The 22,408-nt window shown below is 48.7% G+C and overlaps 1 protein-coding gene across 1 annotated transcript in view; it reads left to right on the top strand.

Moving 5' to 3' along the window:
- The window catches only part of flt3 (fms related receptor tyrosine kinase 3), a 206,556-nt gene that overhangs the window by 149,021 nt on the left and 35,127 nt on the right, over positions 1–22,408 (top strand). Inside the window, exons 13-19 of the mRNA XM_072476942.1 lie at positions 6,295–6,479; positions 7,725–7,822; positions 10,122–10,254; positions 10,982–11,086; positions 13,357–13,467; positions 13,567–13,720; positions 15,957–16,096. Of these exons, the coding sequence (XP_072333043.1) occupies positions 6,295–6,479; positions 7,725–7,822; positions 10,122–10,254; positions 10,982–11,086; positions 13,357–13,467; positions 13,567–13,720; positions 15,957–16,096 (926 nt within the window). The remainder of the gene's footprint in view (positions 1–6,294; positions 6,480–7,724; positions 7,823–10,121; positions 10,255–10,981; positions 11,087–13,356; positions 13,468–13,566; positions 13,721–15,956; positions 16,097–22,408) is intronic.

Here is a 22,408-nt window from a genome sequence, read left to right as displayed (position 1 = left end):
GGAACTTGGCTATAAGTTTCTGCTCGGCGTTTCTGCGTTGTCGCGCGTCCTGAAGACTGCCTTGGAAAACGCTTACGCGGAGATCAGAGGCTGAATGCCCTTGATTACTGAAGTGTGCCGCGACTGGAAGGGAACATTCCTGCCTGGTGATTGTCGCGCAATGTCCGTTCATTCATTGTCGCAGCGTCTGCATGGTCTCGCCAATGTGCCACGCTTCGGGACATCCTTTCCTGCAGCGTATGAGGTAGACAACGTTGGCTGAGTCGCACGAGTATGTACTGCGTACCTGGTGGGTGGTGTTCTCACGTGTAATGGTGGTATCCATGTCGATGATCTGGCACGTCTTGCAGGATCTGCTCAGCCTCGGTACTCAACACCAACAACTGCCAATCTCCAGACGCAATTCTGCAACTCATCCGCTTAATTCTGGATCACAACGTCTTCACCTTCGACAACAAGTTCTTCATCCAGACGCACGGAACAGCCAAGGGGACTAAATTCGCACCCCAATACGCCAACATCTTCATGCACAAGTTTGAACAGGACCTACTCACCGCACAGGACCTTCAACCGACGTTATACACCAGATACATCGATGACATTTTTTTCCTTTGGACCCACGGCGAAGAATCACTGAAACGACTACACAATGACATTAATAAGTTCCATCCAACCATCAGACTCACCATGGACTACTCTCCAAAATCAGTTGCATTCTTGGACACACTTGTCTCCATCAAGGACGGTTACCTCAGCACTTCGCTTTACCGCAAACCCACGGATAACCTCACGATGCTCCACTTCTCCAGCTTCCACCCTAAACACATTAAAAAAGCCATCCCCTATGGACAAACTCTCCGTATACACAGGATCTGCTCAGAAGAGGAGGAGCGTAACAGACATCTACAGACGTTGAAAGATGCCCTCGTACGAACGGGATATGACACTCGACTCATCGATCGACAGTTCCAATGCGCCACAGCGAAAAACCGCACCGACCTCCTCAGAGGACAAACATGGGACACAACCGACAGAATACCCTTCGTCGTCCAGTACTTCCCCGGAGCGGAGAAACTACGACATCTTCTTCACAGCCTTCAACACATCATTGATGAAGATGAACATCTTGCCAAGATCATCCCCACACCCCCACTACTTGCCTTCAAACAACCGTGCAACCTCAAACAAACCATTGTTTGCAGCAAACTACCCAGTCTTCAGAACAGCGACCACGACACCACACAACCCTGCCATGGCAATCTCTGCAAGACGTGCCAGATCATCGACATGGATACCACTATTACACGTGAGAACACCACCCACCAGGTACGCGGTACATACTCGTGCGACTCGGCCAACGTTGTCTACCTCATACGCTGCAGGAAAGGATGTCCCGAAGCGTGGTACATTGGCAAGACCATGCAGACGCTGCGACAACGAATGAACGGACATCGCGCGACAATCACCAGGCAGGAATGTTCCCTTCCAGTTGGGGAACACTTCAGCAATCAAGGGAATTCAGCCTCTGATCTCCGGGTAAGCGTTCTCCAAGGCGGCCTTCAGGACGCGCGACAACGCAGAATCGCTGAGCAGAAACGTATAGCCAAGTTCCGCACACATGAGTGCGGCCTCAACTGGGACCTGGGATTCATGCCGCATACATTCATCCCCCACCATCTGGCCTGCGAAATCCTACCAACTGTCCTGGCTTGACACAATTCACACCTCTTTAACCTGAGGTTACCCCATCTCTGGATCTGTAAAGATTTAATCACCTGCTAATGGTCGCATTCCAAGCATTGTGTGACATCTTTGAATTTGTCTATATATGTGTTTCTGGAACATACCTCTTCATTCACCTGAGGAAGGAGCAGCGCTCCGAAAGCTAGTGACATCGAAACAAACCTGTTGGACTTTAACCTGGTGTTGTAAGGCTTTGTACTGTGCTCACCCCAGTCCAACGCCGGCATCTCCACGTCATTAAAACAGGCACATATCAATGTGTTTTTGGTGTATATGTTTTTGTTGTAGCTCTCAGGGCTTGGTATAAGTCAGTTAAACTTACAGAATAGTTCTGTAAACTTACAAATTTACCAAAGTTACACTAAGTCTTTATAAAATACCATCGGTGCTTGAAAGTGATTGGTCAGCTGAACATAACACAGCACATACAATAACAAAAATTTAAATTTAAAAGAACTACAGTGTTACAAAAGCTCATTACAGAATTTATTTCTAAATGTACAAATTCAAAGATAGTTACACTGTGTGAAATGAAGTCACTTCGCTTAAACATCACAAGTTAAACTGCACTAATTTAATGCACAAGGCTTAATGTTTTAATACTTGTTCTTTTTTGCACAAAAGGACTTTGAAGTTAGAGAACGGAGCTGGTAATTTTAATTACAAGGTAGTTGGATAGTTCCAAACCAGTAATTGTTCAACTTTGATGTCTTACATTACCGCCTAATGGTGACATGTTCTTTGTCCCTTGTCAACTTTGAGGATATATTAGGATATATGTCTTGTGCTGTATGATCCTGGTTGGAGTTTGGTGTTGAAGAGCAAATTTGAATCCGAGAGAATCCTTGTTTGATTGAGGTGGTCGGAGATGGCTGGATTGGAGCCCAGCTTCATCATAGATTATCATAGAATTTACATGCAGAAGGAGGCCATTCGGCCCATCGAGTCTGCACCGGCTCTTGGAAAGAGCCCCCTACCCAAGCTTACACAGGCGGTTTTGCTGGTGAGAGGGATATCACCAAGGCGGTCCTGTGTGCAGCGGGATGATGACTGCCATTGCAAATGATGTTCTGGATGATGATCTCAGCTCGGTGGTGCAGGTATATGGTGCTCACTTTGAACTGCACAGTATCCTTGCGAAAATTGTCAACAGGGCACGCTGTATTGGGTCTTCGAGGCCTGGGGTCAGATTGAGGCCCTGACCATTGGTCCTTTGCTGTCCTGTCCATGATGCTTGGCATGAGGGGTTCGAGATGGCTGGCCATGTTGAGTCATTGCCCGTGGCCAGGGCTTGGGTTTCTGGCGACTTGGACGTTGGGACAATGGCATGACGGAGGTGAAGACACTTTGTTTGAAGGAACGTTTGAGAGATCCGAAGTGTTCAATGTTCCTGTCATGGCCTTACCAAATGACACAGATGTTATTTATAGACAGTTACTATCGTGAAGTTCATCAATAACCTGCACTTTATTCCCTTGTGATTATGCTGTTGATTTCATGGGTGGGATTCTCCCGTACCTGGCGGGGCGGGGGGTCGCGGCGGGACGGAGTGGCGTGAACCACTCCGCCGTCAGGCCGCCGATTCCGCACCTTTAGGGGCTAGGCCCGCACCTTTAGGGGCTAGGCCGGCCCCGGAGTGGTTGGCGCCCCGCCAGCTGGCGTGGAAGGCCTTTGGCGCCACGCCAGCCGGGGCCGAAGGAACTCCGCCGGCCGGTGCGAGGCCGCGCATGCGCGGGAGAATCAGCGGCTGCTGACGTCATCCCCGCGCTGCGCAGAGGGTGTCACCTACGCGTCGGCCATGGCGGAGGCTGACGGTCGGCGCGTAGGAAAAGAATGCCCCCACGGCACAGGCCCGCCCGCGGATCGGTGGGCCCCGATCGCAGGCCAGGCCACCATGGGGGCACCCCCCGGGGCCAGTTCGCCCCGCGCTCCCCCTCCAGGACCCCGGAGACAGCCCGCGCCGCCAGGTCCCGCTGGTAAGGGACCTAGTTCAATTTACGCCGGCGGGACCGGCATAGAAGCAGTGGGACTTCGGCCCATCGCGGGCCGGAGAATCGCCGGGGGGGGCCCGCCGACTGGCGCGGCGCGATTCACGCCCCTGCTGAATCTCTGGTGCCGAAGAATTCGGCGGCCGGCGGGGGCGGGATTCACGCCGCCCCCCCGGCGATTCTCCGACTCGGCGGGGGTCGGAGAATCCCGCCCCATGTCTTTTTTTGTGCTGTAATCCTTGCATCTATAGGAAGGGAGTGTATTTTGGACACCCCTTATCTCGTTTATAGAGAAGATGAGGGGTGTTACGGCAGAGTGAGGGTAGGTGGTTGGTGTGATGGTGGGTGGCAGGGCTACATTAGTGGATGCATGGATTGAGGATAGCCCCAGGTAGAGCTAATTGTATTGGGTTCTCATTTTGCTTTTTTTTTTGTTGCTGCTTTGAATTTTGAGAATCTGTACTTGTTTCCTTCGATGGCTTGTGCAGCTCATGTAACCTGGGTTCCTTCAATTCTTTTTTGTGGTTGGCGTTTTTAGGGCTATTAGGATGGGGGGAAATGAGTGATGGCGCATACCTGGGTGTGGCCAGTTTATCCCTGTTCGAATAGTTGAAGTGAGAGTCTGTATGCTACGTCTCGGCATTGTTGGAACCCTACTTCGGTTTGAGGTGGCTTGATGGGAGAGTTAGGCGCCCTCCTCTGGTGGTCTTAGATATTCCTTTTGCTGAACATACTCCTCATTATGGTCGGGTCTTCCATGGGGAGGCAGTGGTTTTGTCTCTGTTTAGGCAGAGCTGGCATAACCCCCATTATCCTTCTTACAAGGGCATACAGTGCTAGTCTGGAGGAACACCGTCTCATGGTTGTATCTCGGTTCTCTTTATCCTGAGAACTTTTGTTCCTGGAAGCACTCCATTTTTATCCTGTCTTGTTTAATATGTTAGGAAACGCTGACTACACTGACCATAATCAAAATGTATAGCTGCTGATCCTCTCAGTATGAATATGTGAAATGATGATAGTTATGTACTGTGCCTGAAATTGGAATTGTGTGGTATGTGAAACATTCTTCTAGAATTGGGGTTCTCAGATATTTTCTTTGTATTTTTCTATTCCTGTTATGGTGGGGTTTGGGAATCTGTGATTTACTCCTGCAGGGGTACAGATGGGTTTGACATCCAGAGGGAGGAGGTCACAGTATGTCATTGGTGCCTGTGGTGTTGCTGGAGTTGAGGGAGATTGCTCTAATGCGCGGCCAAACACGGAGCGAAAATTTAATCCTGAACTAACATGGTCATTGCGAGCAATCGCCGTGTGGGAAGGTGTGCACCATTTTACCATGTTTTCATGGTCATCTCCTTCTCTCCCTTGTTCTCTGGTGGTGCGTACAGAGGCACCAAGTTGCGACTAATGATTGTACTGAGCCAATTATATTGCTGTTCTCCCATTCTCCTCTGTGTCCATGTATGTTGAGGCTATCTTTTGTGCTGAACTGTACCATTCCTATGATTTTGTTACGTTATTTGTCAACAATGAAAAACTTCAATAAAAATGCTTTACAAAAAACATCAATTTCCCACCAATAAGCAGGCTTTAAAATTTTTCATATCAAAAAATATTGAATGTACTACTAAACCATGTGGTGCACACTAGTGACAGAAGAAAACTAGTTCCATCTAGTTTTTCAGGTGATCTTCAGTGATTAAAGGTCAGGCTACTCACACGTGGAGAGCTGGACAATCTCATTGATAATGCTTACATTTTGTAATAAATCCACTTTCAGCTGTATCAATAGAACTGCACCAAGTTACCACTCTGAAAAATGTCAAAGAATACTTTGTGTAAACAGAAGGGGGCAGCACAGTTAGCACTGCTGCCTCACAGCACCAGGGTTCAATTCTGGCCTTGTCTGTGTGGAGTTTGCACTTTCTCCCCATTTCTGCATGGGCTTCCTCCAGGTTCTCTGGTTTCCTCCCACAGTCCAAAGATGTGCAGATTAAGTGGTTTGGAAACCAGAGCACCCAGAGGAAACTCACACAGACACGGGGAGAACATGCAGACTCTGCACAGACAGTGACCCAAGCCGGGAATCGAACCTGTGACCCTGGAGCTGTGAAGCAACTATGCTAACCACTATGCTACCGTGCTGCCCATAAATCTTATAAAAATGTTAGTGGTATTGATCAAATATATTGATGCTCTTTTGTATTGTAAGCAAGTTTTGGTAAAATATTATGTAATTTTTAATGAATATTTGCACAATCATGTAAAGTACTGTGATACTTTTGCTCTGTTTTTAATCAGTGGGTAAAGCAAATTATTGCAAATACAACCCGAGGCTCCTCTGCAGCACAATTTTTAAAATATTAGCTAATTTTATCAACATTCTCAAGACTTTAAACAAAATGCTGCAGCAAACAAAATAATAACGGGAGTTTTCAAGAATAAACATTAATTGGATGACATCTGCCCACTTAACTCAAACAGTAGTGTGACGTTGATACAGGTGAGAATCAGAAATACAGATTTTTAATGTGTCCTTTTATTTGTTGCTGTCATGAAGGTGTGTTGAAAGTGAAAATGTAACTGAGGGCATTCAAACTATCGTATCAGATGGAAAAGAATTTGGATCCAAAAATGTAATGAGTTTGCTGGACACAACCGACATGACGGGTGGTTTTTCAATAGAGTGCTGTGCAGGGAATGCAGTAGGCTCAGTCTGCAAGAAAACCTACCTTCCAGAACAAGGTAATGCCAATGTTGTATAATTCTTGAAACTTCATTAGTGGCAACATTCTGAACATTCTGAATAATGCAAGGATAGGTAGTGTGAAATGGAATGCATATTCTAAAGGCTCTTCCTGTTGATTCCCTTGTTTCCCATTTCTTTTACTTTGTTGCCATTTTGATCCATGGACATTTAATGGACATATACCTTTAAGTCAAACAGAGGAAGTGAGGAACTCAAGAGTTGTGAAATGCTACACTATGCTATGGAGCTAAGGTTTAGCCTCTGAACAGAAAACTCAGGGACTTTCTGGCACTCAATAAATCGGAGAGATTTGGTTCGATTGGTTGCCTGAAGGCCAATGAATTGGCCAAAGGCAGTATTCTATCCGGCGACAGGTGATGATTGGGTACTATCCGTGTGAGATGGTTTTCAGAGAACCCAGGAAGGGACAGTTATGTTCTGGATTCTGAGAGAAGAAGCTGTGAGGTGTTGTCTCTCTCTCTCTCTGTTTCTCCAGAAATGCTGCCTACCTGCTGTTTTCTGAACCTGCAGAGATATTTTGAGACCTGATTAAATTTACAGTGAAAACCATTACAGACTGAAAGCAAAAACCTCCAACTTAAGGTGCAGACGTAAGAAAGGTGTACTGGAAGACATACATCTAAAAAGAGACTTTTGCCCTTTTATTTTTCGTATTATTTTTTCTTTACGCCCCTTTCCCCCCTGTGTGCCTGTCTGCCTTGTGAGTTTATGGGGCGAAGCGGGGGGGGGGTTAGGAATGGGATAATATTTTAAAAAAACATTTCATTAAGGCATTTATGATTTTATAATAACAAAAAATACAAATACAAATCAGTGCATTACACCCTCCCAACCAACAACCATACCCAGCCAGCATGGCTTATACACACAATTCCCCAGTCCCTCCCTCTCCTCTCGTTGATCCCGCCTGAACAGAACTATAGGAATGAGATAATAATTAACCAGTTGTATTTGCTGAATATTTAATTCTAGTTATTGCAATTAATAAAAAATAATTGCGTTTAAATTTACAAACCCGATGGCAATAGTTATTGGGTTGCCAGAGAACAAAGACTGCGGGTAGTTCCTAAGAATTAATTGTTACTAATTGTGTTGTGACTCCGGGTCAAGTGGGGCTGGAATTGACTGTGTCCTAGCCCAGGGTACTGTAACATAATGGTTGTAGAATGGTGGCACTGTTATTTTCACACATATATAATACTCTTTTTTTATTAATCCAGGTACATCATTCCGGAAATTTATTTTATACATGACAGTTGGAATCTTTGTTCCAGTTGCATTCTTGTTAATAGTTTTCATATTCTACAAGTATCAACGGGTAAATAACTACCTTTCCTTATGAATATTGTATGTAATATGACTAAGCCAAACCATGTATTCCTGCCTGCACTTTACAATGGTTACTCAGATCACAAATGGCTCAAATCTGGTTGACCGACTGTTTGGGAGAATTGTGGGACATATGCAGAGTGTGTTTCAGTTAACATGAATTGGTTTATGATTTTTCATTAATAAACTGGAAAAAGAAATATGTTTTAAATCAACTATTCAAATCTGTTTTTGAAAGCAACTTTTTAATAGTGAAAAATTGCTGCACTTTTAAACCTTCCAGAGACTATTTTGCTGTAATATTTCTATGTATTTCTTACTATTTTTTGTACTACAGCAGCATTATTTTAACTTCAATCACACCCGGTGGTCTTTGACGTTTCAGTGTCTCAGCTGTCGTCACAGATGCAGCCATAGTGTTTATAACTATGCAATTTGTTACACGAGAAATAGAATAAGGTGGCTGTTGGAGGGAATATGCAGTTGTAGTTTTCTTAGCCTGCCCTTGCACGGAATAGTTTTTGTGAAGACACAAAGAGGTCATTTTAACTTTGGCTGCGAGTGTAAAATGTTAGCTCAGTTGACTCTCCTAATTTCCAAAGATTTAATAAGAATAAAAACAGGCAGAATGCATAACATGTGGCCAATTTAATATTGTGCAATTTAGACAATTGCCTGAAGTTAACATTTCACCCCAAAGGCCCCGCTATTCCTCTCTGTGGTGAATGGGCTTAGTAAATCTCAGATGCAGCCTGAGCTGCCTGAGGTCCCTTCCCTTTTTTTCTTCCTAACTATTCAGATAAGAGGGTTCGTAATGAAAAGCCCTTGAGTACCTATAATGGAAACAAATGGATAGATATAGGGTGGGATTCTCCATTCTGGAGCCTAAGTGCTCCAGCCAGTGGAGAATTGGGACTGGTCTCCACTGGCGCTAGGAGCAGCGCCCAAGTACGAGTCACAGTCCTTAGCCATGAAAATTTATGCGTGGCGGAGGGCACACCAGATTCCATCCAAATGTTGGTATCGGGCCACCATTTTGAGCAGGGGGCCTGATCCCAGCATTAGGCGGCAGGCCCTCTCCCTCCCACAATGCATATCGTAACCACACTTCCCCCTGCTGACAAGGAGGGCACACCCAACCCCTCATCAAGGAGCAGCATCCCCCACCCCCCCCAAGCCCCACAGCATGCACACATAAGGATGACCCGAAGCCCACCCTTTAGGCCTCCCCTTCAGTCCCCACCCCCTGGCACTACCAATGGTGCTGTGTTCCCTGGCACTTGGCACCTATAACCTGGCAGTGACACCCTACTGTCACTTTGCGGTGGAGTCCAAAGGAGGCATCAAGAGTATTATTCCATTGCTAATGTGCCACTCTGCCACTGCCAGGCTGGAAAGGGGTGGGGTCCCTCAATGGTCCTGGGAGTTGGGTGATCTTGGGCTGTGAGTGAGGGTTTGACCCCAGACCCTCCCCTGGGATGGGGTCCCGTGTCTGGACTGGCCTTCTAGCCCAGGACATCCAGAAGATCACTCTTGGCATTGTGATCTCAGGCAGCCTATTGCTCAACAGCATCCTCCTTTTCCACCTTCCTTATCTTCTTTCTGTTTTCTATTCAGCACTTCCCCTGAGGACCCAACCAATAACTCAGGATGAGGGAAACTGTGTTTTTACCCAGCATCCTATAGTGCTATGAAACACCCAATAGGAGAATTAATGCAATATGTGCATAAAAGCTTGTTAATATTTAACAATAGCTTATCTGTTTAATAGCAATACAGTAGCACAGAGATTTGCAGTGAGAGAATGGTGAGATCTGAGTTTACTCTTTGTGATCCCTACCCAAGTAAAATTTCAGTTGTGTTACTGGAGATAGGGAGATATACATGTTGCTTAACATTGGGAAAAGAAGAATCAGCAAGCAGTCATTACCTCTTTGCTCTCATATATTTGCTAGTATCTGTTTCATAGCACCATCAGTAGAGAACAGATCATCTCTTCCATTGCATACAGTTGTGCATGAGCCACAGCAAACAAGAAAGAGAGTTAAACTAAAATGTTAATGTCTTTTCAGGTAGTGCCCTTTGTAAAATGAGAAATGGAATTAGACTAGATAGCTCCAACGGGGACTTAACAGTGGCTTAGTTACCCTGCTGCATTTTTTTTTGATTCAATAATCAAACATATTCTCCTTCAGTACAGTTGTTTATAATATGATGTACTGTAATTATTGGCAAATAAGAAATGTTCACGTTGATTAATGTCAATTTCATTGCGGTCTTCATTTAAGCAACCTGGCTATGAAAGGCAGCTCCACATGATACAGGTGGTTGGATCATCTGAGAACGACTACATTTATGTCGATTTTACCCACATTGATTATGACCTAAAATGGGAATTTCCTCGAGAAAACTTGGAATTGGGTAGGTGATCTATTCCAAAACCTAATGCAGAATAAATATTTCCACTAAATAGCATGAATGAGCCGAAAGTGACAAAATAAGATAGGCTACACAGCCCCAGGTTAACTATTTGCATCTAATGTGCTTAAAGGGACACAATTAATTCTGTGATATTTTCAAAGAAGTGCATTGAAAAGAAATAACAACTTATTTCAAAATATTATTATTCAAAAACGCTGACATTATCACTTGAGGATTCAGTGATGTCTCTTGTACACTAAATAATGGCACAGGATTAATGATCAAAGACCAACGGCTTCTTCCATTGAGACTGCACAGCCAATTGAGTAAGAGTTGAATAAATGAGTTTGAGTGATGCAGGTCTGTATTTAGTCTTTCTTAATCTGAAAATGGTTTCTAAGAAAAGGAAGACCAATGAGCTTTCCCAATAATTCACAAATACTAATTTTTCTTTGAAAAATTGTTTACCCTTAAAGCTGAAGGCTGCATCATTGAAAATAAAAACACAAAATGCTGGAAATATACAGCAGGCCAATTATCAACTATAAAGAGAAAATGAGTAATGACATTTTAGGTATTAATGTAACTGGCATTCAATCCCATTTTTAAAAAATGTCCTTTTAATCCACAATAAGATAAAATTCCTTATTTAATAATCTTGGTCTATATATGCATAAATTGTAGATATATTTGGTATTATTTGTGGTTAATTGTTTGTACACTGTAGGGAATGTACTTGGCTCTGGTGCATTTGGAAAAGTAATGGAAGCTACAGCATATGGAATTAGTAAAGCGGATGTCCCTGTCCAAGTAGCTGTGAAGATGTTGAAGGGTATGTACAACTTATGCCACACTAATCTAAGTAGAATGTTTATGTTCAATTTTGTACAAATATTGACTCACACTTGCGTAACCATTCAAATATGAATGATGCTTTTTTCAATGTTTTAATACAATTTGTACAATTACAATACAAGGGGCAGCACGGTAGCCTTGTGGATAGCACAATTGCTTCACAGCTCCAGGATCCCAGGTTCAATTCCGGCTTGGGTCACTGTCTGTGCGGAGTCTGCACATCCTCCCCGTGTGTGCGTGGGTTTCCTCCGGGTGCTCCGGTTTCCTCCCACAGTCCAAAGATGTGCAGGTTAGGTGGATTGGCCATAATAAATTGCCCTTAGTGTCCAAAATTGCCCTTAGTGTTGGGTGGGGTTACTGGGTTATGGGGATAGGGTGGCGGTGTTGACCTTGGGTAGCGTGCTCTTTCCAAGAGCCGGTGCAGACTCGATGGGCCGAATGGCCTCCTTCTGCACTGTAAATTCTATGATAATTGTGTACTTAGTTGAATTATTATAAAGGGCATCAATTTATTAATGATTGTATTTTAGTTCTCATTTGTTAGCTTTACTATAACAAATAAAAGCTGCAACTCAGCGATCATTCTTAGAGAGCTTTGCTAGTTGCAAGTTTTATTATTTTCATTTTCAGACTATTATTTAGTTTAGCAGAATTAGCCTTGCCAGTATGTTGAATAGGTCCTGCAACTTCGAAATGGATTTAGTTCAATATGGCAGCTCTAATTTTAACAGGTGCTCAGAAGAAGCCAGGAATAAAAGATAATTTAAATAAGACATAAAAAATGGTTGTGATTTATATTCCTACCTCATTGATTAGGTAGAAATAGGTCAATCTAAAGCTTGAATAAATATGCCCAACTGATTGGATAATTCATAAATGGCAAAGTTAGAAATGAAGCTGAGTGTTGAAACTTTGATAGAGGCTAAAATAGGTAGATAATAATAGAGGTTAAGAAGCCTCACTTCTTTTGAGGTCACTCATTCCTTTTACGAGGCACCATTCTATAAATTTGACTATTGGAATTTTGTAAAGGATATTTTCCTAGATGAATGAAAATGGTACGGTGGACATGGAGTAAACAGCATGGCATCAAAGCAGCATGGATCAAATTAGATCAACAAAGATACCAACACTATAACCATCTTAACACACCTTTTGGTAGCATGGAAGAGAGGATATCTAAAAATGCAAATCAAGCATGCGGAGTCTAAGCTCATTTTAAATAAACAGATTAATTACTTTAGTAAAGTAGAACACAGGAATTTCAGAAGAATATGATAACTAATATGCTAAAAGAATGATTTCAATTAATTAGTGTCACTTCTTAACTACCTGAGAAGCTGCATTAATTGACAGAATTACTGTCTGGTGTTAAATCTTCTGTCTTAAGGATATCCATGCCTTATTTCTAGAAGTAAATAATCATCTTGAAAATTTAACTCAACTGCCTAGAAATTTGGGAGTGCCCATTCTCAGTAAGGTCTAGGGCATTGGTTCCCAACCTTTCCCTTTATGCCGACCATAGTTTGTCATCAAAAGATTTTGCGGACCACAATGTGTGCAAGCCTTTTTTAAACAGAATTTTTTACATAGCCTATGGCTGATATGAGTCAAATTTATATAACAATGCATATTAAAAACGCAGCTATTTCTAATGATTTATGATGCACACTCACAAATACACTGCAAATTATATTGCACAAGAATGTTTGTGAAGTAAATTACATCGCGAATAATAATAATCTAACATGGATTATGATACTTACGAGATGCACGTACTTATATTTTTTTTCCACGGCCCGCCTGCAGTATTCTCACGGACCACAGGTTGGGAGCCGCTGGTCTAGGGTGCTTTGAACAATTCTATGCAAATACCTAACACCTACTTCAGGTGTGGGTAAAGGAGGCCACTATGTTGGGCATTGTAATTTTGGTGCATGCTTTATGTCTGCTATTTTGGCACCTGGTGTCTGTGTAATGGTAACATAATGGACATTGTGCAACTTAATTTCTACATATTGTATTCATATAATGGTTGACTCTTAACTGCCTTCTGAAGTGGTCCAGAAAGAGATACTCGGTTGCCATCACTTTCTCTGGGCAACTCCATGTTCTAAGAATGAGTTCCAAAACTTAAACTGGCGGCACAAAATATTTCAGCAAGTTAACAGTGTCAAAACGTGTCTTGAATAATAATTTAAATTAAATAAACACGGACTTTAGTATCTTTTATTATCCACTTAACAGAAAAATATGAACCTTCTGAAAAAGATGCCTTAATGTCTGAACTGAAAATGATGATTCACATGGGGCGCCATGAAAATATAGTGAACCTTTTAGGAGCTTGTACAATTTCTGGTAAGAAACTATGTCCTAAACCTTTGTTTACATATCTTCAATACTAAATCATGTCATTTACATTTGCTTACTCAAAGTTTTAATTATGTGCTATTTTAGGTCCAGTGTACTTAATCTTTGAATATTGTTGCTATGGAGATCTTCTTAATTACTTAAGAAATAACCGGGAGAAATTTCATAAGACACTGACAGACGTCTTTGCACACAACAACTTTAGCTTCTATCATAATCTTTACAATGATGAACAATGCAGGTAAAATATATTTTTACACAATTTACTACTGGTCTGTATCATTACTTTTCAGCGTCCTTATGATTTCTATCATGTCTGTTATCAACAAATATAAGGATGTAATGATCAAAATGTTTTATTTCCAATTTCCAAATTCACCAATATATAGGGAGCGATCTATCCAAAAATAAATTGTTTCTTTTTTGAGCCCTGGCGGGAAGCACCCCATCGAGGCTGCGTTTCCTGCACTGAGGAGCTCCGAAAGACCTCCCGATGCGACACCCGGACCTCCCCAACATCCCAACCCACCTGTTGGGGGGAACTGGAGCCCCTCATAACCCCAGGCCCGATTCCCGGCACAGACAAAATGCCACCTGGGCACCTTGGCATTGCCAGCCTGCCACCCTGGCAATGCCCCTTACAGCCTGCCTGGCACCCTGGCAGTGCCAGGGTGGCACTTGGTGGCAATACCAGGTTGACAGTGCTAGGGTGCCCGCATGGCGCCAGCAGTGCCAGGGTGTCACCCTGTCTGGAGGCCGACAGTCCGTCTGCTCCCTGTTTGTGGGGACTATTGCTAAATGACTGTCTACTGTTGTCTCCTCAGTGAGGCTGATAGATGCCGGGTGGCCGTTTGATCTGGCGTCAGTAGAGTTAAGTGACCGTTAAAACTCACTTAACTCTGCATGAGTGGGTCCCGCTAATTGTGGGTGGGATTCGGATCATGACGTTTTGTGAGATCTAGTCAGACCTAGCAAGGCTGTTGGGCGCAGCGCAGTCGATAGATTTCGCCCAGAATCTAATTGCTTCAAATTTTCCACTAATATTTCAGTGTTAATCCTTGCCTAAGTCAGAAAATCAAGCGTTCAACTTTCATTTTCACTGTTCAAAAGCACTCTAACATATCATCAGAACATGAAACACATATAAATTCAGGATCTACCTTTTAGTTATCAGTAGTAGCAGTTTGATTTTCATGAAAATCATTCAGTTGTGATTCACAAAGGTTTTGCATTTATAATGAAAAGCAATAATCATGGCCTTGAAAAGAATATTCTTCTATAATTAGTGAAGCTGAAAGAATGACTTATCTTTGTCATTACAAACAAATTGCAGAAAAAAGCCAAGAAAGTTATTTTTTCCAAAATAAGTCCAGATGCTGCTTTTCGTATTCACCTTGCCCCCGCACAAACTAGACAGTGAGCATTTTGCACAAATCTAACTTGAACTTAATTGAACTCACTCATATTTTTGGTTTAGAACTTTTGAATATATTGAATGAACACCATCTGGGAACTGATGCTCATAGCAAATTGGGGTGGTCAATTGTGCACTGCTGGAGGTCATGGAGGTCTGTAGCAGTGGAAATCCTCAGTGATGCTTTGGCATGATGTCTGCTTTTTGCAGCATTCTCTTGATGGACTTCAGGACAGACATCCATTGGATGGAATACCTAGAAAATGCCACAGAAGTCATCAAGATGTTGCTGACTAGTTACGCACTCGAGCAGATGAATACTAAGTGCAAAATGGACAGGAACTTGGTGTTATGTGTCTGCTCCTGTCCTGTTCCACCAATTTTCTTTCCTCCCCTTTTCTCTCCTGGAGGTATTCACCCAATAGTAAGTTACCACAGCTGTCTCTCTGTGTATCTTAACCAATTGCCAATTATTAACACATGAGCCTATACTGTAAGTGTCAGCGGGAAATTACAACACAGACGTGTAGTGGCGGCATAATAATCATGGTCAGCTGATCATCTCCTCTCTCGATGTCTACCCACATACACTTGCAGCAACATTTTCTGGAAAGTGATCAAGAATGGGAATCTTGGGCGGGATTCTCCGGTCCCTTCACCTCGTGTTTCTCTGTGATGCACTGTTTGCAGATGGTGGGATTCTCTATACCCGCCTCTTGCCAATGGAATTTCCCATTGTAGCCACTCCATGCCGCTGGGAAACCCATGGGCAGGGGTATGCTGCCTATGGGGAAAAGGGAATCCCAATGGCTGGAGAATTCCGGCCATTTTCGCCTCTATGTCCAAAGACTGAGACCAGTCAATGAAACAGAACATTTAAATCAGTATCATACAAGATCATCCTTATTTTCAGATTTACTGCTCAATTGTGAAAAATAATCACAAGGAATAATAAATGTTTAGTCTGTTACCTGATATAAATATGTAAATATTTATTTTTATAAGGAAAAGCTTTTAAAGTTGGAATTGAACCTATCATATTTGTATCTTTGTTCTCTCAAAGCAGCTACAAAACTAAAAACTTTCTGCAAAATGAATCTTATGTACCAATGAATAAAGAGTCTGATGCTGGGATGTTATCACAAAAGAGTGATTGTGATTTGCTGTTCTGTGAGGGTGAACTAACATGCCCATTAAACACAGGTGAGAAGTTTTGTATGCAGGAAACAGAGCAATTCTCTGTTACTGTAATAATAAATATTGAGAAACAGAGCAAATGTGATTAGAAACTGTATAGTAACTGATAAACATAAACATACATCATACAGTGCAGAAGGAGGCCATTCAGCCCATCGAGTCTGCACCGACCCACTTAAGCCCTCACTTTCACCCTATCCCCGTAACCCAATAACCCATCCTAACCTTTTTTGGATACTAAGGGCAATTTATCATGGTCAATCCACCTAACCTGCATGTCTTTGGACTGTGGGAGGAAACCGGAGCACCCGGAGGAAACCCACGCAGGCACAGGGAGAACGTGCAGATTCCGCACAGACAATGACCCAAGCCGGGAATCAAACCTGGGACCCTGGCGATGTGAAGGCACAGTGCTAACCATTTGTGCTACCGTGCTGCCCAATAATCACTTATTGTCCTGTGAAAAGACCCTAGTCGCCACATTCCAGCGCCTGTTCGGGAAGGCCAGTACAGGAATTGAACCCGTGCTGCTGGCATTGTTCTGCATTACAAGCCAGCTGTTTAGCCTACTGTGCTAAACCAGATTTTCATTTTATTTAATTGGGCACATAGGAAAAAAAAACATAGGAAGGTTAGTACACTGCATGCTGCAAATGTAACTAGTTAATTCTGGCATATTATGCAGTTCAGGACGGAGCCACCACTATTGCTCAATGTGGGGCGTCATTCTCCGACCCCCCGCCGGGTCGGAGAATGGCCGTTGGCCGCCGTGAATCCCGCCCCCGCCCCCGCCGAAGTCTCCGAAGGGAGAAAAGTCGGCGGGGCGTTAATGGCGCCGCTGCCGCGGAGAATGTCACGGGTCTGCGCAAGGCAGCCGATTTTCGGCCTGCCGATATTCTCCCTTCCGGATGGGCCGAAGTCCCGTCGACGTGATGACCGTTCACGTCGACGTCAATCAAACCTCCTTTTCATCGGCGTGACCCGGTGCTCCAGGCTCACGCCGACCAGCGAGGAGGTGAGTGACGGCCTGGGGGGTTGGCTCTGGGCAGGAAATGGCGTGGCCGCAGACTGATTGCGTGAGGAGAGGTGTGACTCGGCTTGTGTGTGTGTGCGGCGGGGGGGGGGGGGGGTGGTTAGAGTAGGCTGGGCTCCGGGGGAGTGCCGGGAGGGGGTCTGTGCCGGGGTGGAGGTTGGGGGTTGTGTAGGGGGTCCGTGCCGGGGTGGAGGTTGGGGGGGGGGGGGGGGTCCGTGCTGGGGTGGAGGTTGGGGAGGGGGTCCGTGCCGGGGTGGAGGTTGGGGAGGGGGTCCGTGCCGGGGTGGAGGTTGGGGGGGGGGGTCCGTGCTGGGGTGGAGGTTGGGGGTTGGGGAGGGGGTTCGTGCCGGGGTGGAGGTTGGGGGGGGGGTCCGTGCTGGGGTGGAGGTTGGGGGTTGGGGAGGGGGTCCGTGCCGGGGTGGAGGTTGGGGGGGGGTCCGTGCTGGGGTGGAGGTTGGGGGTTGGGGAGGGGGTCCGTGCCGGGGTGGAGGTTGGGGGGGGGTCCGTGCTGGGGTGGAGGTTGGGGAGGGGGTCCGTGCCGGGGTGGAGGTTGGGGAGGGGGTCCGTGCCGGGGTGGAGGTTGGGGGGGGGGGTCCGTGCTGGGGTGGAGGTTGGGGGTTGGGGAGGGGGTCCGTGCCGGGGTGGAGGTTGGGGGGGGGGTCCGTGCTGGGGTGGAGGTTGGGGGTTGGGGAGGGGGTCCGTGCTGGGGTGGAGGTTGGGGAGGGGGTCCGTGCTGGGGTGGAGGTTGGGGGGGGGGGGTCCGTGCTGGGGTGGAGGTTGGGGAGGGGGTCCGTGCCGGGGTGGGTGATGGGAGGGCAAATGAGTTGGTCCACCTGGCCAGGTGCCAGCCTCCAACAGTTGGACCCATGCGGTCCATGCCACCTGGCTGGGGGGAGGAGGGGATATGGGCAATGATGACATGTCGTCGTTCCCCTCCCCCCCACCAGGCCGTCATGTTTTCAGACCATCCAGCGATGTTGGCCGCCGTGGTGGCAGCCGCTCATGTCTATGTTGCCCTGGATGAGGAGGAGGAGGAGGAGGAGCGTGCCAGAGAGGCGGCGCAGGCTGCCGCAGAGTGGCAGGCGGCAGCCGCCCAGGCTGGAGGGACACCTGACCGACAGGACGAGGAGGGGGAGGAGGACGTCGTGGCCCCACGGCAACGGAGGCACCCGAGGGCGCCCCATGTGTACCGGCCCCGTCGGGACCGGGACCTCACGGACCGGGAATGCAGGAGGAGACTCTGGATGAGCCGGGAAACCGTGGCACACATCTGCCACCTGCTGGCACACCTGTCACCGCGTGGCACTGGCGGGGGACACCCTCTCCCCGTGTCCGTCAAGGTTACGGTGGCCCTGAACTTTTATGCAACGGGGTCATTCCAGGCACCGAGTGGGGACCTGTCCGGCATATCGCAGACATCGGTGCATCGGTGCATCCGGGCAGTGACAGATGCCCTTTATGCCATGGCGCACCGCTACATCCGCTTCCCCGTGGACCGGGCCAGCCAAGATGCCCGGGCCGTGGGCTTCTCTGCCGTTGCCGGGTTCCCCATGGTCCAGGGCGCGATCGATGGGATGCACGTCGCCGTGCGGCCACCTGCAGAGAACAGGGCCGTGTTCACTAATAGGAAGGGGACCTATTCAATGAACGTACAGGTGGTCTGCGACCACCGCATGATGATCCTGCACGTCTGCGCCCGTCACCCAGGCAGTGTACACGACTCATTCGTGTTGTCGCGGTCATCCATCCCCGGCATGTACGATGGGGGACAGGGGCTACCCATTGCGATCGTGGCTGATGACGCCTATACGGAGGCCACGTAATGAGGCGGAGAACCGCTACAATGATGCCCATGTAGCGACAAGGGGAGTGATCGAGAGGTGCTTTGGCGTGCTGAAGATGCGTTTCAGGTGCCTGGACCTCTCTGGGGGCGCCCTCCAGTATCGGTCAGATAGGGTCGGCCGCATCATTGTGATGTGCTGCGCCCTGCACAACATAGCCCAGCAGAGGGGCGATGTGCCGCAGGCAGAGGAGGGCGGAGTGGAGGAACAGCAGGAAGAGGCCCAGTCCTCCCCAGATGAGGGGGATGGGGGCAATGGTCAGGGCAGACGGGGTAGACACAGGCGGGTGGCTGTCCACCGTTACCGGCTGGCCCAGCGGGCACGGGACAGACTGATAGACGCCCGCTTCACTGACTAGATGGGCGTGGGAATCGGGTAGTATGGCCACAGACCGCACACCATGACAATAGCCGACCACCCACACCCCCCACCCATCCACCCACCCAGCACCCTCACCCCCCTCCCCAACCCCACACACCCCACCCGCATGCACACCACCCCCCCACCCCCAATTGCCGATCCACCGGCGGCACAACGGGCCGGGCTCACCCAGTTGCGGGTGGACGCGTGTCTATCGCAGGCCATGGAGGATGATGACAACCCACCTCCGATGAGCTCCTGGCTCTACATCGTTGGACTATGTCTGACCCATGGCCACAGTACCACCATCCACCCGGACCATCCCTGCATGCGGCTGTGACACTGCAGCGCACGGTCCCGTCCTCTGCCCGGGGGATGTTGATGGCGGCCCAGGGGGAAGGGGGCAGACTCACCTGGGGCTGAGGTAAGACCACCCGTCACACACACACTTGCGCTCAACGTACATGACACGCCCGCACACTTTGGACAGAGCACAAAGGCAGCTTCGGTAGGTGTAACATTGACTTTAATAACCAAAGGAGTTCATGCACGTGCCCTAGCCCCTAAAACTCATCTGTGCCCTGCACCCGTGCCAACTTACTCAGTGTCTAATTGTTTGGCCTTACGGGCCCTTTGACTACGTCTACGTGGTTCCCCAGACGGTACAGCAGAACTGGAGGTGGACTCCTGTGATTCCTGCCCTCTGACACCGGATCCCTTTGGCGGCCGTTTCCTGAGGCGTCCTGGCCTAGATGGGCCAGGCTGCAGCCCGGGCGACTGGGATGGCGAGCTGCCAGCCTGTCCTGCCCGTTGCCCACCCGATGCACCTGGGACGGAAGGGGGGGAGTCCGAGGTGTCGCGGTGTACCGGGACCTCCCCTACAGAGGGAGCCGGGACGGACCACACCACCTCCTCCTCCCTCGGGGTGCCCGATGGCCCCCAGGCCTCTACATGGGTGGGGGATGCGAACGGACTGGCCATCCGACGCGCCCCCGACATCTGGCGCTGCCAGTCCTGGAGGCCCGTGCTGGTATCGACAGGGGTCTGCAGGTTTGCAGCCATGGAGCCCAGGGGGTTGTCGAACCCTGTCTGCGACAGTGCGACGCCAGCTCGCGCATGGCCACTGGCGCCGATGCCCTCAGCGATGGCCTGCTGAGACTGGGCCATGGCCTGCAGAGACTGGGCCATGGCCTGCAGAGACTGGGCTATGGCCTGCTGAGACTGGGCCATGGCCTGCTGAGACTGGGCCATGGCCTGCTGAGACTGGGCTATGGCGTTGAGCGCCTCTGCCATCTGGCGCTGGCACTGGCTCATGGCCTCCTGTGAGAGGGCAGCCATTTCCTGGGCCACAGACGCCGCCTGCACGGAAGGCCCCAGGCCTCGCAAACCGTTCCCCATGTCTGACACCGTCGCACCCATTGCCTCCACCGCGGACGCCACCCGTGCGGTGTCAGCCTGGGTGGCACGCATGACCGGGACCACTCCCAGCTCCTGGACGCGGGTGGACTCCTCCACCTGCGACCGCAGCCGCCGCAAGCCACCCGTCACCCTATTCGCTCGTCTCCGTGTCGGTGGTTGCATCGGATCTATGTGTGGGTGTGGTAACTGCAGGAACCCGGGATCCATCTGGGCGGCAGATGTTCGCTTGGCCTGGGCTGCCCTCCGACCGCCCGGTCCCTCTGCTGCTCCTACCTCCACCTGCTGTACCGGGACGGCTGTGTTGTGCGCACCAGTGAGTGTACCAGACGCCTCATCACTAAAGTGCCCAACCGTGGTGAGTGTTTCTGCGATGGTGGAGGGTGTTGGTGACAGCAGTGGCGTTGTGTCATGCTCTTCGTCCCACTCTGAGTCCATGGCACTTTGGGGTGGGGGTTCGTCTCCACCCATCCACTCTGAGTCACTGTCCGGTATTTTGTCTTCCCGGGTAGGGGTGTCCTGGGTAGTGCTGTCCCGGGTAGTGCTGTCCCGGGTAGGGGTGTCCTGGATAGTGGTGTCCTGGGTAGTGGTGTCCTGGCTCGGATGTGACGGGGGCCTGTGGCTGCCCCCCTCATCGCTGGGTGGTCGCTCCCGCACGTGACGGGGGTGTCGTCTCCCTGTTGCTCCAGGTCTCTCCGTCTCCCGTGATGTGCGAGGGGCATCCTGCGGGCGTCGCATGCTGGAGGGTGCGGGTCTCTCCGTCTCCCGTGGTCTCCGAGGGGCATCCTGCGGGCGTCGCATGCTGGAGGGTGCGGGTCTCTCCGTCTCCTGTGGTCTCCGAGGGGCATCCTGCGGGTGTCGCATGCTGGAGGGTGCGGGTCTCTCCGTCTCCCGTGGTCTCCGAGGGGCATCCTGCGGGCGTCGCATGCTGGAGGGTGCGGGTCTCTCCGTCTCCTGTGGTCTCCGAGGGTCATCCTGCGGGCGTCGCATGCTGGAGGGTGCGGGTCTCTCCGTCTCCTGTGGTCTCCGAGGGGCATCCTGCGGGCGGTCTGCATCTGCGGGGATGGGTGCCTGGACGTTTGGTCCTGCGATACACAATGAAGCATGCATGGTTAGACATCAGGCAGTGATCAGGTGATACGGGGGAGGGGGATATAGGGGAGGGGGGATATGGGGACGGGCTGTTGGTGGCTCACTTGCTCGTGGGGCCCCGACCTCTGCATCAGCAACCTCCCGGTCCTCAGGTCCGCCAGCCAGTTCCAGGGCCCTTTCCTCGTGTACGGTCAGTGGCCTCTCATCAGCGGGCCCTCCTCCAGTCCTCACATGCTCCCTATTGTTGTGTGCGCGCTTCTCCTGTGGGGGGGGGGGTGGCAGGGGTAAAAGGCAACAGTGTTAGGCAGGTATATGAATGCACGCCATCGGTTGCGCGTGCATTGCAGAGGTTAAGGTTAGGGCTGGATTCACTTGGGGATATGGGGGATATGGGGGAGGGGGGATATGGGGGAGGGGAGGATATGGGGGAGGGGGGATATGGGGAGGGGGGATATGGGGGAGGGGGGATATGGGGGAGGGGGGATATGGGGGATATGGGGGAGGGGGGATATGGGGAGGGGGATATGGGGAGGGGGGATATGGGGGAGGGGGGATATGGGGGAGGGGGGTATATGG

This window comes from Scyliorhinus torazame, chromosome 15 (genome assembly GCF_047496885.1).
Source record: "Scyliorhinus torazame isolate Kashiwa2021f chromosome 15, sScyTor2.1, whole genome shotgun sequence".
Classification (NCBI taxonomy): domain Eukaryota; kingdom Metazoa; phylum Chordata; class Chondrichthyes; order Carcharhiniformes; family Scyliorhinidae; genus Scyliorhinus; species Scyliorhinus torazame.
This window is presented reverse-complemented; position numbering and strand designations above follow the sequence as displayed.